The sequence below is a fragment of the Labeo rohita genome, chromosome 7 (genome assembly GCF_022985175.1).
Source record: "Labeo rohita strain BAU-BD-2019 chromosome 7, IGBB_LRoh.1.0, whole genome shotgun sequence".
Lineage (NCBI taxonomy): Eukaryota > Metazoa > Chordata > Actinopteri > Cypriniformes > Cyprinidae > Labeo > Labeo rohita.
Window position 1 is genome coordinate 11376151 of NC_066875.1, and position 19298 is coordinate 11395448.

At 37.5% G+C, this 19298-nt stretch overlaps 1 protein-coding gene across 46 annotated transcripts in view; it reads right to left on the minus strand.

Moving 5' to 3' along the window:
- Window positions 1–1649: 1649 nt before the first annotated feature.
- The window catches only part of ank2b (ankyrin 2b, neuronal), a 155770-nt gene continuing 138121 nt past the window's right edge, over window positions 1650–19298 (minus strand). For 38 of the 46 annotated variants that reach the window (XM_051115055.1, XM_051115052.1, XM_051115058.1 and 35 more), the window contains 5 exons: window positions 8567–8650; window positions 8128–8292; window positions 5279–5467; window positions 5018–5109; window positions 1650–3175 (listed from right to left, as the gene is read on the minus strand). In XM_051115055.1, coding sequence (XP_050971012.1) covers window positions 2953–3175; window positions 5018–5109; window positions 5279–5467; window positions 8128–8292; window positions 8567–8650 — 753 coding nt within the window. In that variant the 3' untranslated portion in view covers window positions 1650–2952. Of the gene's footprint in view, window positions 3176–5017; window positions 5110–5278; window positions 5468–8127; window positions 8293–8566; window positions 8651–8819; window positions 8910–9285; window positions 10441–10835; window positions 19295–19298 lie in introns of those variants that run through there. The other 8 variants (XM_051115074.1, XM_051115073.1, XM_051115076.1 and 5 more) reach the window with 8 other exon arrangements.

Here is a 19298-nt window from a genome sequence, read left to right on the forward strand (position 1 = left end):
AGTAGCTGGTCTCCCAGCCTGACAAGCTAAGGAAGTGGCCAAAAGCCCTCTAAAACCACCCTGCTGACCAGCTAAAACCAGCCAACCAGCTTAGGCTGGTTTTAGCTGTTTTTTTACAGCAGGGATCCCACTCACCGGGGTTTTCTTCAAACCTATAATTATTCTATATGTTGTCATTTCCAAGAAAAAAAAATTATTTTCCCCTCACTATTTTTTATTTTGCTTAAATCTCACTTTGCAGTACGTAAAGAAATGTATCTGTCTGGATGGTGTTAAATAATTAAGGGTTTGCCCAAACCATTTCTGAATCCTCACGTAGACCCTTGAAAGTGTGCATGTTATTGTCCATTACAAAAAAGAAAAATTAATGTGTTTCTATGCAATACAAAACCTGGGCACAGTTTCACAGACAAACTTTCAAATCCATAAGGCATCACATTAGCCACAAAAGTTGGGAACACAAATACATGGTGGACCGAATTTTTTCCTATTCTTACTCTTGCTAGGTCTAATGGGTATTAAAACTAAACATTTAAATTGTGCTTTCATCAGCTACCACAATTTAGAAAAAGGATCAGCAATTAGTCATGTATGTATGTATTTATTTCTTTATATTCTTATTTCTTTACATGTTTCTACTGTATAATTTTATGATTAGGATATAGATGCAGCTCTAGCTGCTATAATGTTAAACATTGTGGAAACACTACCAGTTACAATTTTGGACACACCTAATCATACTTTATGAATATGGACATTCTTCGTCCTGACATTATATGAACCAACCTGATACTTTTAAGCAGTATTGAAGAAGGATACTTGGCTGCTTTTCTTTTAGAATTTGCTCCAATTCATACGTATAAAACTAAATTTTTGACTTTGTAAGGAAAATTATATGCACAATTTATATTTGTCTACAAAATTCAGACTTCAAAAGAGAAGTCCACTTCTAGAACTACAATTTACAGATAATTTACTCACTCCCTTGTCATCCAAGATGTTCATGTCTTTGTTTTTTCAGTCATAAAGAAATGTTTTTTTGAGAAAAACATTTCAGGATTTTTCTCCATACGATCCTAAATGCGGTAGTAAACGATCCCAGCCAAGGAAGAAGGGTCTTATCTAGCGAAACGATCGGTTATTTTCATAAAAATAATACAATTTATATACTTTTTAATGTCACATTTGGGATCGTTTGAAGCCACATTTAAACTGCATTTTGGAAGTTCAAACTTGAGGCACCATATCAGTCCATTATATGGAGAAAAATCCTGACATATTTTCCTCAAAAAACACAATTTCTTTACGACTGTAGAAAGAAAGACATGAACATCTTGGATGACAAGGGGGTGAGTACATTATCTGTACACTGTTGTTCTGGAACTAGACTTTTCCTTTATTTCATTTAAGCATGTCTTTGAATTGAGAAACATAAATTCTGTCAAGTTTATCCAAACTTCTTAATAGCATTGTATGTTCTCAAGACCACAAAATGGAAGTTAAATTGTAAAAAGGAATTGCATCAAAGCTCAATTAAGCCAATATTTGCCTGTCACCTCTGAAATCTCTTATTTCACCTACTGTAAACACACGTTTTTATTTCTTAAATTCAGCATATCTTTTTAATAGAAAATAAAGTTACAGTGAGATCAACGTTTCATTTTTTATTATTATTATTTTACATCATTGCAACAGCAGAGGAAAAAAAAAATAAACAAAACAGGCAAATTTTTAATCACTTTCCCTCCCTGTTCTGAGTTCTACTGTAAGTGCCTAGAGGAGCATCACAAATAGGGAAGATACAAGTCAAGCTCACAAGCACAGTTTTGGAGGGGGATTCAAATTATCATTGAATTCAGTCATACTTCCAAAAAAAAAAAAAAAAAAAAAAAAAAAAAAAAAAAAGGGACTGCACAAAGGACAGAAAATGGGACTTAATATTCATTCAAAAAGAAAAAGAAAGAAATAAAAACGTTCCATTAAACAGACATTGCATTGCAGAGGAGATCTGAGAACACACACATATTCTGTACAGAGGTTAGACATAATGTTAATCGTGAAAACAAAGTCAATGACAAACAAAATAACTGGATGTGTAGATAACAACAGCATTCTTTCACTATGAAAATGCCTTAATAGTGGAGAACATATGAAAAAAAAAAAAAAAAAAACATCACCCACTTAAAACTGATAAACCCTCACGTAATCTGTGTAAAAACCATTCAGAAGCATTCTGGGATTAAGAAAGACTACAGCATGATATTTATTTGTTGCTTTTAAATCTCAGTCATAGCCAGTTATATCACATAGCTGATTGCTTGCACTTGATTAAATGTGGTTACAAACTCACATGCCCCAAAGATATTTTGATGATATTTTATCAGGTCTGTTGTGATTTTGAGCAAGTAATCTGACATGTTTTTAATTACAGCAGTCCACTGATGCAGTTGTACAGCAATTACAGGAGACAAAAGAGTATATGCCAGTGTTTTAAAACATTTTCAAAGTCCATTATTTACAAATGTCTTCACACCTTTAGTGGCTTGACAATGAACTCAGCATTCAAACGGACCCATATTCATTTTTCATTATTATGTTTAGTTCTGCTTCTACAATACCACAGCAACCAAAATGACGCACACACACACACACACACACAAAAAAACATCTATGTTTCATACAAATCACTCAGCAATTCAGGTAACACTATCTTTGGTCACAAAATGAGAAAATAATTTCAGTCAGGAACAAAACAAAAAAAAGACGTTCAGCCATAATGCAGTTAAAATGTTTCCATTATTTGCAATGAATGAAAAGATCAAGCAATAAATAATAAAAGGGGATCTTGTTAAATTATTTTGTGTTATTAGAAAGGGCTACAGACATAAATATGCAGAAATTTTTATTAAATGCCTGCCACAACCAAACACACATAGAGCAGGAGATGGTGGCTTATTGTTTGTCCTGCTCTCCTGCGTCTGAATCTTGCTCTACATTTGGCTCTTCAGTCACCTCTGGGGTACAGTAGCGTTGAAGTAGCTGATGCAGGTGCTGCTGTAGGTCATCGGGTCGCAGGGAATCCGGGGTGTCCTCCAGTCGTTCTAGGTGGGTTTGTTTGGCTTGGCCATCTTTCACTACTGTGCTTTTCTGAGTGCGCGTCTTATGCATCCGGGTCCTACAAATCAACATAACAGAGTCACAACTGGTGCGAAAATATGTGAACATCTTCAAAATTGAATTATTAGTTCATTATATGACAATCTTGTTAACCATTCCTTTGAATAGCAGTTTAGTTACACTCTCCAGACATTAAAAATATACGTGTCATTCCACGAAATCTGTGCCTTCTGCGTCCCTAAGAAATAATCAATCAAAGATTTAATACAAATAAATGTGCAATTTAAAAACATAATATGTATGCTTTCATCAATATTACATAAAAAAATAATAAAATATTATTTTAAATAATTTAAATAGCATTTATGCAAGTAAGGGTTTTGACCTGTCCCTCACTATGATTTTTCTTTTTCAGCAGGACTTCAAATTGATGATACAAAATGATATAAAAATCACATTTGCATATTGTTCTAAATATAGTCTCATTCTTAAGCAATGTTTTTGGCATAAGTATGCATTTTTGTCTATAAAATATAAATCATTTTATTGGTGTCCGCTGATTTCATGTCAGCCCTGTTACCCTCATCAAAAAAACATTGTAAAATAATGTACATTCAAGTGACATTACTACTAGGAGGTTACAAGGATTCCAACACTTAAAACATAAGCATGTTTCTCTCACTCCTCCATAATGTTATATTTTTGATCATTTATGAGGCTTGACTGTTACCGTTTTTAAAATGTAAATTTAAACAATTTCTTACATTTAATATAATCAATATTTATAAGTAAAATCCTTTCCAAGTGAACAATATGTGCTTTTGTGAACTTGATTATTAGCTAGCAATTAGCAAATTAGTTTGAAATCGTCAAACCTGTTACTGTCAACCTGTTATTTTTTCAGAGTAACAGGTTTTGGCATGTGGGTAACAGGGATGACATCAATTAGGTTTGACCCTTTTTTAAAGATTGTCTGTGTAAAATTCAAACATTTTAAAGGTCACCCTCGGTATATTATTGAGCTAATGCCTATATCATTCAGTGGCATAGGAGTAACAGAGTTGACAGAAATACCAAAACATGAGGTAGAAAAATAGTCATAAAATAATAAATTACATAGCCTGAGATGGCACAATACAATTTCTGATCATTTTAAGGTTTCTTCATTTCATGGATATTTAAAAAATATTGATTACATTTATTTTATTTTTCAGTTTTTCCAGGTGGAAAAGGCACCAATTTCGTGGAATGACCCATACTGCAAATGACAGATCACTTATCGACCAGTCCTACCTTTGTAGCTGTTTACCTTTAATTATTTTATACATTAATTTAGGTCAAAATAGAGGCAACGGTCGCTAAAAAGTTCTTAGTGACCAGCATAAACCATGCATTCAATATGGTACTTTTCCTGCATTTATAAAAGCTGCATTGCAAATCTGATGTTCTAGATAATCAGCAAGCAAAAAGTAATGGGTAGTGGGTCAAGTGAACATGAGAACATGTTAGTAAAATAACACACTGTAGCCTAGAAGGATACAAAGCAGGTTGGTTTTTAACACAGACATGCCACTACAAGTCCACAAGTTATTTTACAAGTTATTTACTGTATCAGTAAATGCTGTTTCTAAACTCTCTCAAATCAAAATAGTAGTCCTGAGATTTACTCAGGGAACATACATATGTATCTGTGGGACATTTTAAGATGAAAACTTCACAGACACTATCTGGGGAAACCTGAGACTTACATCACATCTTGTAAAATGGGGCATAATCTTTAATCTTTAAGAAATGCATTTTGTTGCAACTTTAGGTGGATTAGGTATTAATAACTGTTCTTTTATTATCACACCATTCTCCTAAACAGCTACATGTTAAGCATCCATGCCAATGTCCCGACCTTCTGACCACTGATCCATCCTCTTTCACCATCTCTCTCTCAACTAAATGAGGCAGATGCACTTTTCCAAAGCTTCCTACATAGCTCAAAGCCTAGACATATGAGAGACATATTACTGAGCCAAGGAGAGATAGCAAATATAAGACATTTAGTTCAGCTAGACTGCACAATATAATATTTACTGTGAGCATGAAGGTATTTGGCTACAGTCCATAAAATGTCTAAATGTCATTGCATTAGATAAGAACCAAATATCTAGACCTTTTCAAAGTCGTCTTTGGCTGATGGGAGATCCGATGAGAGTGAAGGGTCTCCGATTAGTTTTTCCATTCGTTCACCTTGCACTACCATCGTTTTGATGACCTTGCTGACCTTCCGACCTTGGACAGGCTCTTCCTCGAACTCAGAAGATGTCGCCCCAATGTAAGATAAAGGTTCAGAGAAGGTCACCTGAAATGCATAGACATCAGATGTTAAATGATTAGCATTACACCTTTACAGAGGAGGCCTATACTCTATGCACTGGCAGACTATGCAAAACAGAGCAGTGTATTGCACAATGAATTTAAGGTATATTGTACATTAGGTCAGGGATTAGACTGAGATGTGTTCCCTTTTGTTGTGCTCCAATATTAGTTACAAAGCAACATTTTGGACTTTATTACCTTGTGCACGACACTGCACTCATGTACTCGTTCTAATTAAATGTTCCAATACCAAAACCGATACCATTTAAGATTACATATATAATCCACCCCAAAATGTATGATTTTCTGCAAAATATCTTTTTTTGTGTTGTAAATACATGTAAAAAATGTAAATACATTGACTGTTTCCATCCAGCTGGCTTTTACCTATAAAATGGTGTGCGTGATAATGCAATCCCTAATTGTTGCGTAAGTTTTGGTGTATCACAAAAAAAAAAAAAAAAAAATTGCCCTTGAGCTGTTTCCATACATAATTTCACCTATTGCGCAAATTACATAGGCTATTAGCTTGTTCTTAATTTTTCTGATTAATTTTAATCAGACTGTATTTTAAATAGGAATGTACATTTCGGTTATGTTATTTCTCCTAACCGACAACCGTTAAGCCATTATTAACCGTTAACCGTCAAAATGTATGTTTAATTACAATTAAATTATGTGGCTGTGACCCATAAAAAAAAAAAAAAAGCCTAAATTTCTTTTCCAGGGATTAATTTTATACATGCAATAAGCAGCATTACCAAAACAACATGAGGATTCACATGGTCACATCACCCACCTATAGTGCTTCTGCGAACAGAGAAAAAACGTAATAAAGCTATAGGCTATATAAAAGAAATAAATGGGCTTATATGCAAAATATATATTTTTCAAAATAATTAAAAAATTAACAAAATGAAAGAAAATAAAATTGCAACAAGTCGCAGTCTATATTTATTTTTGTGATGCGCTCTTGAGAAAGCAGCATCCTGTTTGTTCCTTTTTTTTTTACAAAAGCACAATGTTTTGTTTTGATTGTGAATGTACACAAATAAAAGAAATATTTAAAATTGTTTTGAATAATGTCTTACTCTACTGTAAATTGTTTTTATAAGTGGGGGGCGGGGGGCTGGGGCTTAGTTAAGCATTACTACCTTGACAACGCAGCCTGTTCATTGTCATAATAAAATACAGTCAGCCAAACATATTGAAAAACGATGCTATTTTACTTCCCCTCACTCCACAACAAATCCTTTAAATTTAACGGTACATTAGAACATTTTTAAAATTTTCAAATTTTAACTTGCAATGTACTAAAGGAACATCAAATTAAGATATGCATGTTTGAAAGGTAACGCGTCTTTTTCTTACCATATATAGAATAATTTTAGATACAATTTAATAATGTGAATATGATTTAACACGCTTCTGAACTACAGAGAAATGGTGCTTTAATGTGAGCAACACCACGAACACAGACGCTGCCTATAGTAGAGGGCTGCATTGGGATTGGGACCCAACGCAAATCTTGCGGGAGTGGGCGGTTTGAACTTTGCTGCGGGCGGGAATGGGCGGCTAAAAAAAAAAACACTGCGGGATCGGGAGGTAGCCTAGCGACATGATGGAGATGTCATGGCTTTGGTTAATAATTGCAAAACTGCTGTTTTCATGTAGTTTATCATTGTATTTTTTTGCAAAGCAGTCTATTTTTATGTGCCGTGTGATGGTGCAACGTTTTTGATCAAAACGAAATTATATTCGAATGTATTGTGTGTTTTGTCTTTCTGTGTTCTCATAGGCTAGCTGCTTTCAGACATGCTTTCAGCACATTTACACCAGGGGACCAATCAAGCCTACGAAATACTTCAGTAGCCAAAATCAAAGTATTTGAAGTCTAAAGAAACGCACGGTAGCCTAAGAGTTTTAGATGTCCCCAATAGCCCAGGCTACTATTCATCTTCCCTACCAGTGCGTCAGAATACATGCAGGCCAGGAAAAGAAACAAATCAAATGAATCTCTTTAATAATAGCAATACAAATACGTTTTTTTTTTCCTGCGGGACGGGAGAAGACACAAAATCAATGCATCTCTATTATCGTGCAGGAATAAATTCACAGAGTTTTGCGGGTGCGGGCGGGAGTGGACATACATATTGCGGGAGTGGGCGGGAGTGTAACACACACGTTGCGGGAGCGGGCAGTAATGGTCAGAAATTCGGCGGGTGCGGACGGGAGCGGGATGAAGAAAACAGTCCCGCGCAGGGCTCTAGCCTATAGGCTAATTCTGTCATGTGACACCACATTTATTTGCGTTAAAGCCCCAAAACTATTTTTTATGACATTTGAACTACCGATTAACTGCACTAAAATTAAACGAAAAAAGACTGTGTCGACACATGAGAAATTTAATCACTAAATGGCATTTCCATCAGCTATACTGGTAAAAATTTTGAAGTGTAAAATATATTTTTTGAAAACAAATCGTTGGCTGGAAACCTGGATATAGAGATGCAAGTGTTGAGCAGATATTCTGTTCTCATTAAAATTCCTGGCAAGTTTGTTATATGTATATTCATATTAAAGAATTGTTCATTGATTCATTTTCTAGTATTGTTTTTACAAAATCCAAATGAGGTTTCACACCTCGGTCTGCTCTCCCCCGCTCCGCACCACTGTCCTCTTCACAACTTTAGAGAAACCGTCAGCCTCATCCACAGTAACTGCTTCCTGCTGCGGACCCTCCAGCATCACTTCCTCTCTCTCTACTCCATCTGCTGACACGTACTTACGGATGACTTTCCTTGTTATCTAGGTGGAGAAAATTACAGTTGATCAATGTTCATATAAATCATATAAATTTTAAACATGATAAGATATACTAACACTAAAATAATCCAATAAACATTAAGTAAAGAACTTAAAATATAAACTAAAACATTTTTAAGGGCAACCTACAATTGACCAATTAAAAGGATTATGTTGCAGGGTTTTTAGATTACCAATTGTAGGAAATGTGGATGTTACGGTTACGTTGACTGAATCCACAGAAAGACATAGAAAAGATGAGAATTAAAGCATTTACCTTTTTGACCACCATGTTTCCATACTCATCAGTATATTTCTCTTCTGTCACAGTCTGTGGAGGTATTTCGGGCATCTCGTCACCCTAAAAAATATAATAAAAATCATACATGTAACAAACCTAAAACCTGTTTTAATTGAACAAGTTAAGCTGTGAAAACACAGCAAATGAAAACACTTTCATTGTTAAATAGAACACCAACATTTGGAAATGGGGGTCCAATGACACCAACGCACACACCCAAAACAGGTACCTGAATTACAACTCTGCGCCGCACCACCCTGGTGGTCAAAACCTCCTCCTCTGAACTATCAGACAGCAAACCTAGTTCTTCAGCTATTTCCTAAGAGTAGCAGAGATGCATTGTGGACGCATGTCTTAAGAACTATCATATACGTCATATACTTGCACTTCACACCATGCAAAGCCTTTACTCTGGAACTTCCTTTTACATGCAGTCAGGAAAAATATTGCAGCTTATAAATTGTCATATTATATCTAACACTAAGTTTCTTCAGTTAAGTGAAAGCAGTGGGGTGCACACATATAAACTATGTTTATTATTTTTAATCAAAACACTAAATATTAGTTTGCTGGTATTGAAATGCTTTGAAATATTGCATTAGGGCTTAAGTAAGTTTATTAGCACAGGCCAGGGAGTTACAGCACTCAGAAAATGAGAGCGAATTTCAATTTTTTGCTCATGCTAGATGGCTTACCCTCCCTAGCGAGTCATCATCGTCATCATATTGTGCTTCCTCTATTGGAGTTAGCTCTTCAGCAATTGAATGATCACCTGTATAATCATAAGGGAAAGTCTTCTCCTCGCCAACCTCACCAGTGTATTCATCCTCTGGCTCAAGAATTATAGGTAGGTCCTCACTGGCCCAAGATAAGGGCCGCTCATCTTTTTCCAACTGTGCGTCCTCTCTAATTTTAGATATGCCTGTCAGATATTCAGGGCTGCTTGATAAAGATGGAAGTTCCTCAACATGGTAAATTGTTTGAGGAACATCTAAAACTTCTGATGACCCGACATCTGGGTCAGATGTATCAGAAAATGTTTGTCTGCAATCAAAAAACTCAGCCTCTGACTCAATGCTATCTGCATGAACAGGCCTTGGCCTGGCTTTAAGATTAAGACTGTAAAGTGGAGATTCAATGTCTAAAACTGCAGTGGCATCTAACTGCATCTGGTCACCTGTCAATTCTGTAGGCATCTCGGAGGCTTTGAGGTCCTTAGCCTCTTCCAGAGTACAAGGTGTCATAGCAGCTACGAGTGGATAAGTTCCAGGAAAGGCTAAACTTAATTTAGGCTTATCACCACCTAATGATGGCGATTTCTGTTCAAATTTAGAAACAACACATTTAAAATCTGGGGAAAACTGAACAGTTCCTGTAGCATGGGACTCTGGAGAATTCCCTTGATTAGAAGAGGATGTGTTAAACATAGGTGAAATGGGACTAAGATCAGCAAGTGACACCTGAGTGCCTGTTGATGGTGTCTTCACAGATCTTGAGGGCAAATTTTTATAATCACGTGATTCAAGACCCAATCTAAATGCAGAAGAATCAATTTGATTTAGTTCAACTCTTCTGTGCGAGTCTTTGAGATAAAACTGAAAAGAATTTACTTCTTGCAATACATTTGATGCTTTAGGTTCTTCAGGTGATGAAGAAGGAGTGGATTTGTGGGCCTTCAAATCAAAGGTGGGTTGAGATCTGTTGTGCTCAGGTATATTGGACACACATGTGGCTAGATATGGCTCTCTTAATGCTTCACTGGTCAACAAGGATGCTGTTAACTTTAGTTGAGGCTCTAAACTTAAATCTTTCACATGAGGCACTAAATGAATGTCCTCTGAGGCATTGTCCTGTGCAAAATGAAAGGAAACAAAATGTTTCTCCCTATTTGTATGAGTTACATAAAACAAATCCAACAGATTTTGTTGCATGGAAAAACTGAAATGATTACATGCTTTAACTTCTGATGCATAATATGAATATCCCTTATATTCAAGCATGCAGTTGAGAATAAGTCTCATTACAAATAAATGAGGTCTTAAAATGACATCAAATCCATTATGGTGAATTAGTAAACATTCTCAAAATTGACCACTGCACACTCCCCAAACGTTGTCCATTTAGTCTTGATTTGTTAGTAGATCCAGAACTGTGAAAATCTGTGGCAGATCTGACACTACATTCCTCTTGGTTCATACATTGTTGTGAACACACAAGATTCACAGCTCCATGCTCAACTTCTTACCCTTTCTTTGTCATCTTGAGGGGCTAGTTTTCTTAAATCATGTCCTAGATCTTCTTTTTGTTGCTGTGGACTTTCCATGTGTCTCTTTTCATCTGTTTCATGGATTTTGAGGCCTTTGCTAGTTTCTTCATTTGCAGATGCACTTGTTGCTGTGGTTATGTCCTGTTCTTCACAGTAAGTAATTGTCTTTGTTACACTTTCTGTGTCCTTTTGTTTTTGCTCGGATGCTATGTCGCGAGATGCGTTTGGTTTTAGTCCGTCATCGAATGAACACTCGATCCTAATTTCAGAAACAGACTGAAGCTCCTCTATTTCACATGGAAACTCGATTTGTTCCATGCAAGGTTCAAATGTCACTAGATTCAGCGAAGCAGAATCATTTTTTAATACAGGTAAATCGTTCGTACTCTCATCAATGTCAGAAAATGACAAATCATTCAAATTCTCATAAAACTCATCTTCAGATTCAATTATCACTGATTCAGGTGATTCAGGTTGATAATATGTCTCAAAAACTGAAGATTCTGGAATAATAGTTTCAGTTAGTTCTATGTCTGATGTTGCAGCTTCGGGTGATGGGTTTCGCAATTCTGTTTCAAAACAGAACATTTGAGGTGATAAAGATCTAGAATCAGTGTCTGAAAAATCTGACACAGATGATAATGGTCTGTTTTCAGACATGATCCATTGTGGCAGTGGGTACCATGATGAGTATGATTCAGGACACACTGAGCCTATATCAGAACTTTCATCATTACACACTGAAGGGGACAGTGGACTCAAAATGGATTTTTGTTGCATGAGTACCTCGCTAGATTTAGATGTATGTTCATTTGGAACTGGTGATGGTGTTAAGTATTCAGGTATAGGTGAATCAGGTGAAAGACTTCGAAATTCATTCACTGAGAAAATCGTTTCAGGGGATGAGGGTCGACTTTCGACCAAAGACTCAGCCCATGATAATAAAGTTCTGTGATTGGGAATTGGTGATTCGGGAGAGAGTTGCCTGTACTCATTTATAGATGTATATGATTCTGGTGAAGAGGCTCTCCTATCTGAAGAGTCCATTAGACATGCATTTAGGCTTGTATAATAAAACAAAGAATCAGTGGAAAATGCTTGCTCTGGTTGTACATGTGATTCCAGAGAACTGGTATCAAAAGGTGAGGATGTTTCACTGTAAGATATATCATTGTTGGAAATGTCATAATTGTGTTGCTCAGTCCATTCATTATTTGCCTTTATTTTAGAAATAGTCTTAAAAGTCTCTTTTTTACATCCAGCATACTCAAACACACCTGGCTTTGGACAGAAAGTTTCACCTCTATATTGAGGATCATACAAATTGGAAATTAATGCTAAGGGAACAGCTTTGTACACAAGTTTATATTCAGGCACCATTGTGAAAGTCTTGTGTAATGGCAGATATCTCACATTGCTGGCTAGCTCTTGGCCAAGTGATTGCGGGCTTTGCTCATCAGTATGATTGTGTTCTACTTCTAAATGACATGGATCCACAGGAGATATTTCACGTGATGCAGGAGATAAAGGTCTGTTTTCAGTCCATGTAACTTCCTCAGATGCAAAGCTTGCCATGTCAAATTCTACATCAGATGAAACTGATTCTAGCGAGGATGATCTGTATATGGCTTTTGGGGTGACATTTACAAACACTGATGACTTGAAGTCATAAATAGGTGAGTCTGGTGATAATGGTCTATTTTCATTCAAGGACATGATTGATTCAGGTGAGGATGGTCTTTGTTCAGTTGCCTGAGATGCAATTACCCAAAGTTCAATGTCTGTCTCTGATGAAGGGGACTCAGAGGACTCCGATCGGCATACATTTATTTCTGACATTTTATGTATGTAAGAAAACTGTTGAAGAAAATCTGGAGGTAATGTTCTACACTCTTCCAATGATGTAAAGAATTCTGGAGATGCATCTACCACAGGCATTGCTGTATGAGGTGGCACTGGTCTGTAATCACTTACTGAGTCAGGGGAAACTGGTCTAGGCTCAATTTCTGATATTACTGATTCAGGAGAGTCAGGTCTTTGCCCTATACTAAGGTCTGATGGATATAATTCATTTTCATCACCCAAAGAGACTGAGGAAGTTGATAGTGAATCTGATTCTGGTATGAAAAATGTGTATGTGGATGGTGTGAAATCAGGAACAGGTGAATCAGGGGACAGTGGTCCGTTTTCAGTTGCCAGTGTCGTTGATTCTGGTGAGGACGTTCTGAGATCCATCAGCGAGTCATCAAATACATCTGCCTGCATTTCTATTTCTGATAATATTGTCTGAGTAGATGTTGACCTGTATCCTGTTACCATTGTTGGTTCAAAGTGTGAAGAGTAATACTGAGGTATTGGAGAATCTGGCATGGGTATAGGTGAATCAGGGGAGAGAGATCTGCCTTCAATTATAGATTCTGGAGAAGCGTCTGTGGTTAAAACATTTAGTTCCTCCTCTGACAATTCAGACTCAGGGGATGGGGATATATAATCTGATAAAGACCTATTATATGGAACTGATTCAAAAACTGCTGGGAAATACTGTGGCACAGGTGAGTCAGGTGAGAGCAATTTAAAGTCATTAACTAAGGTGTCAGAGTCTGGTGAGGATGCCCTAAAATAAGCCAAATGAGATTTAATCTCACCTGAAGTGGATTCATTCTCTGATACTGAATCCACTGAAGGAAATCCATACTGACATTTTGAAGCACTGACCTCTAACTCATAACCAACATCTGATGTCATAGACTCAGGCGAGGACGACCCATGTCCTTTTATCGGCCTTGGTTCAATGAATAATTCTGAGTAATGTGGTACAGGTGAGTCGGGAGATCTACATTCATTCATGGATTCAATTGACTGTGGAGAAGAGCCTCTAATAAACATGTTTTCAAAAGAAGGTTCATATTCTGTAGTCCCTGAGCACAATGACTGAGGTGAACAAGATCCACGTCCTAGTACTGGCAATGTAATCTGAGAGAAAAACACACTGAACTGAGGTACAGGTGAGTCAGAGGACAGTGGAATATCCCCAGTTTCTGATATTACAGACTGGGGAGAGTCAGGTCTTTGTTCTGAATTAAGGTCTGTTTGACAAAGTGTATTTTCATCATCCACACAGTCCAATTCTGGGGAAGTTGGACAGGAGCCTATATCTGGCATGATAAATGATTGTGTAGATGGTGTGAAGTCAGGAAAAGGTGAATCAGGGGACAGTGCTCTGTTTTCATCAATCGATGCAATTGACTCCCAAGAGGATCTTCTAAGATCAGTGACCAAGCCATCAAATATATCAGTCTGCATATCTATTTCTGATAGTACTGATTCAGGCGATAGTGATGTGTAACCTGTTAGAATTGTTGGTACAAAATGAAATGTATAATATTGAGATACTGGAGAATCAGGGGATAAACATCTAAAGTCAGGTCTTTCATCATTTATAGATTCTGTTGATTCTGGAGAAGAATCTAGAGTGAAAATGTTTAATTCGAAATCCTCATCTGATAATGCAGATTCAGGGGATGAGGACCTATAATCTGTTACAGAAACAGATTCAAAGACTGCTGGAAAATACTGTGGTGTAGGTGAGTCTGAAGATAGGGGTCTGCATTCATTTATTGACCCATTAGACTGTGGAGAATCCCCTCTAATCTCTTTCAAAAGCATGGCAGAATCCGGTGACATGGGTCTCCATTCAGGCAAGGAGTCTGGAGAAAGTGGTCTTTTGTCAGTATCTGATAAAACTGAATCAGGGGAATCTGGTCGATATTCTATATTTAGGAAATCTTCAAGGTAAGGTTCACATTCTGTGTCCTCTGAGCACAGCGACTGAGGTGAACATGATCTAATTCCTGTTATCGGCAAAGTACTCTGAGGCAATAAGGTCATGAATTGAGGTACAGGTGAGTCAGGGGAGAGTGGTCTAATCTCGATCTCTGATACTGTAGACTGAGGAGAGTCAGATCTTTGCTCTGGATTAAGGTCAGATTGACACAACTCATTTTCAACATCCAAAGTGATAGATTCTGGAGAAGATGGTCGAGACCCTGTGAGTGACATGATTACAGTGTGTAAGGCTATTGTGAACTCAGGAATAGGTGAATCAGGGGACAGAGGTCTGTTTTTATTAAGTGATGTGATTGACTCTGATGAGGACCTTCTAAGATCAATCATCATGTCATCAAATAAATCGTCCTGTACATCTGTGTCTGATAGTACTGATTCAGGTGATGGTGATATATGACTTGTTACCATTGTTGGTTCAAACTGAAAGGTACAATACTGAATTATTGGTGAATCAGGTGACAAAGATCTAAAGTCAGGCCTTTCATCACTTATAGATTCTGTTGATTCTAGAGAAGAATCTAGGGTGAAAATGCTTAATTCGAAATCCTTATCTGATAATGCAGATTCAGGGGATGAGGACCTATAATCTGTTACAGAAACAGATTCAAAGACTGCTGGAAAATACTGTGGTGTAGGTGAGTCTGAAGATAGGGGTCTGCATTCATTTATTGACCCATTAGACTGTGGAGAATCCCCTCTAATCTCTTTCAAAAGCATGGCAGAGTCCGGTGACATGGGTCTCCATTCAGGCAAGGAGTCTGGAGAAAGTGGTCTTTTGTCAGTATCTGATAAAACTGAATCAGGGGAATCTGGTCGATATTCTATATTTAGCAAATCTTCAAGGCAAGGTTCACATTCCGTGTCCTCTGAGCACAGCGACTGAGGTGAACATGATCTAAGTCCTGTTATCGGCAAACTCTGAGGCAATAATGTCATGAATTGAGGTACAGGCGAGTCAGGGGAGAGTGGTCTAATCTCGATCTCTGATACTGTAGACTGAGGAGAGTCAGATCTTTGCTCTGGATTAAGGTCAGATTGACACAACTCATTTTCAACATCCAAAGTGATAGATTCTGGAGAAGATGGTCGAGACCCTGTGAGTGACATGATTACAGTGTGTGAGGCTATTGTGAACTCAGGAATAGGTGAATCAGGGGACAGAGGTCTGTTTTTATTAAGTGATGTGATTGACTCTGATGAGGACCTTCTAAGATCAATCCTCATGTCATCAAATAAATCATTCTGTACATCTGTGTCTGATAGTACTGATTCAGGTGATGGTGATATATGACTTGTTACCATTGTTGGTTCAGACTGAAAGGTACAATACTGAATTATTGGTGAATCAGGTGACAAAGATCTAAAGTCAGGCCTTTCATCACTTATAGATTCTGTTGATTCTAGAGAAGAATCTAGGGTGAAAATGCTTAATTCAAAATCCTTATCTGATAATGCAGATTCAGGGGATGAGGACCTATAATCTGTTACAGAAACAGATTGAAAGACTGCTGGAAAATACTGTGGTATAGGTGAGTCTGGAGATAGGGGTCTGCATTCATTTATTGACCCATTAGACTGTGGAGAATCCCCTCTAATCTCTTTCAAAAGCATGGCAGAGTCCGGTGACATGGGTCTCCATTCAGGCAAGGAGTCTGGAGAAAGTGGTCTTTTGTCAGTATCTGATAAAACTGAATCAGGGGAATCTGGTCGATATTCTATAGTTAGCAAATCTTCAAGGTAAGGTTCACATTCCGTGTCCTCTGAGCACAGCGACTGAGGAGAACATGATCTAGGTCCTGTTACTGGCAAAGTACTCTGAGGGAATAATGTCATGAATTGAGGTACAGGTGAGTCAGGGGACAGTGGTCTAATCTCAATCTCTGATATTATAGACTGAGGAGAATCAGATCTTTGGTCTGGAAAAAGGTCGGGCGGACACAATTCATCTTCAACATCCAGTGTGACTGATTCTGGAGAGGATGGTCGAGAGCCTGTAAGTGGCATGATAACTGTGTGTGTTGCTATTGCGACAGGTATGTTTTGTTCAAAAGAATAGTGAATGTGGGATTCTGTACGGGGGGAGTATATTTCTTGTGGACTTTGTAAAGTTGTTGAAACATCTCCAGAAACAAGCATTGAGACGCCTTTGTAGTGTGGATCAAATATTTTGGCAATGCGATTGCTGAGCATACTTTTAGACATAAAAGTATCCTTTGATTTTAACAATTCACTCAAGTGTTGTTCCTCATTGTATAGTGATTTAGCGGGTTCAGTAGCTAACATTTCTATTGGCTCACCTTCAGAAGTAACACTTTCTACTATAGCTGTGGACAAAGGAGCATATTCAGGATCTAAAATGACTGATTCTGGGGATTGTGGTCTTGGTTCACAGATCAAGGGCTCACAGAGTGAATATTCAGTATCAGATGTTTCTAATTCAGGAGACGAGTCTCTCTGGCTCCCAAATTGGATGACATTAAAGTGAAATGTGGTTCTATATACAGGCAAAGGTGAATCAGGTGAAAGGGGTCTGTATTCATTTATCGATGTAAATGATTCAGGAGATGATATTCTGGTTTCAGGCAGTACTTCTGATATTGGTTCGTTTTCATTATCTGAGAGGTCTGACTCAAATGAATGAGATTTATACAGTTTAGTAGGTATGAAAATTTCCAACACTGTTTGAGTAAAACTGGGAAGAGGAGAATCAGGGGAAAGGCATCTCTGGCTATTGATAGACACAGTTGATTCAGGGGATGATGGTCGACTTCCAGCTAGACACTGTAATGATATCAGATCAGAGTCTACATCTGAAATTTCAGAATTTAGTGATGGTGATCTGTATCCTGTCATGAGTGCTGAAGAGTCACTTTGCAGTTCTATTGCAAAACAAGGAATTGGGGAATCAGGGGGAAGTACCCTATATTCATTTACAGATGCTGTTGATTCTGGAGATGATAGTCTTAATTCGGTCAAAAATGCGTAAGGAGACGGAGTATAGCTTTCAAAACTTTTTTCAGTGGGGTGTTCGCTATCTAAAATGTCAGAATTGATGGACATAGGAGACCAAGATCTATTTGATTCAGGTGATAATGATCGGCAGAAAAGCACAGAACCAGGTGAAATAGGTCTTTCTGTGTCATCTGTCAACTCCAAACAATATGCTCCTAGTGAATCTTCAGCATATCCTGTTAGAGGGTCTGTTTGTTCACCAGGTGCATGTAATGTTTTGTATTCTTCAATATAGATTGTAAATTCAGGTGTCTCATTTTCAAAAGTTGGCAAAGGTGTACCTGGCCTAAAATCAGGCAATGGAGAGTCAACAGAGAGAAAAGTGCAGTCATTTTCTGAAGTTACAGATTCAGGTGAAGATACCCTTAATTCAGCCATTAATATGCAAGAGTCTGGAGAAGACGGTCTATATTCAAATGGTACCGGTGAGTCTAATGGCAAAGAGTCCATTGATTCTGGTGATGATCTATATTCAGATGAAGTCATTCCAAAGTTATCAAAATATTCAAACTCTATATCTGGTGACAATGATCTTAGCTCATCCTGGGATGTTAAAGATACAGGTGTAAGAGGTCTACACTCCACAGCATTAGCTGATAATGAGGTTGTACATTCAGTTTTAGTGCATTCCGCATCCGTTGGTCTGGTTAGAGTAACTGGTACAGCTATTTCAACCCTTGCTTCTGAAGAACCTGAATCAGTTATCAGAAGTGGTAATATATGTGGCTGCTCAGTAACTGAATCAAGTGACATTTGATTGAGTGTAGTAGGGGTAATCTTCTCTGTAATGTCTGTTCCACTTACAAGTACAGCAGACATGCTAGATTGTTGAAGAGGACTAGAAATTATTTGAGTTAAGCTTTGTGCTCCTTTGGTGGACAATTCTGAGATTCCAAACCAATTAACATCAGTCTCTTTGGAAACATCCGAAGATTCTTGTACACAGACAGGAATTATGTTACAATTCCCTCCATCCACAGAAGAAATTTCATTTTCATAAGTCTCTACAATTACACTCTTTTTACACAGCTCAGATGAGACATAACTTTCACCAAAAAGTGTTCTATAGAATCTGTCAGAAACTTCCTCAACGTGACGCTGTATATACTCCTCACTCTCACTTGGTTTCTTTGGAAGTGCACCCTCATATTTACTTGGTGAAGTAGATGCAATTTCTGTCTTTTCATTTGATTGAGATGTAAAGAAATGTACTGTACTGGAGACAGGTGAGGTAACATAGTCTTCAGAATCTTGCTTGAGTTCCACAGACAACTCATTAAAATCTGGCTCTGCATTTTCAGATTCCAACAGGGTGTGCCCAAAATCTGACAGAGTTGTTTGTCTCTGTCTCAGCTTGTACTCTTCCATTGAATTAATGGGTGGAACATTCTTTTCATCATCCTGTTGGGTGGAGACTGGGATAAATTGACCCCCAGTTGCTCCTAACTCTTGGAGAGGATCATTCACAGTTTCATGTGTATTGTTTGATGATTTGTTGGAAATAGTACCATCTTTGTAAACTGAGTCATAAACTTGAGACTGCAGTCTCCAGGGAACAGCTTTGTACAGGGTAAAGAAGGGACT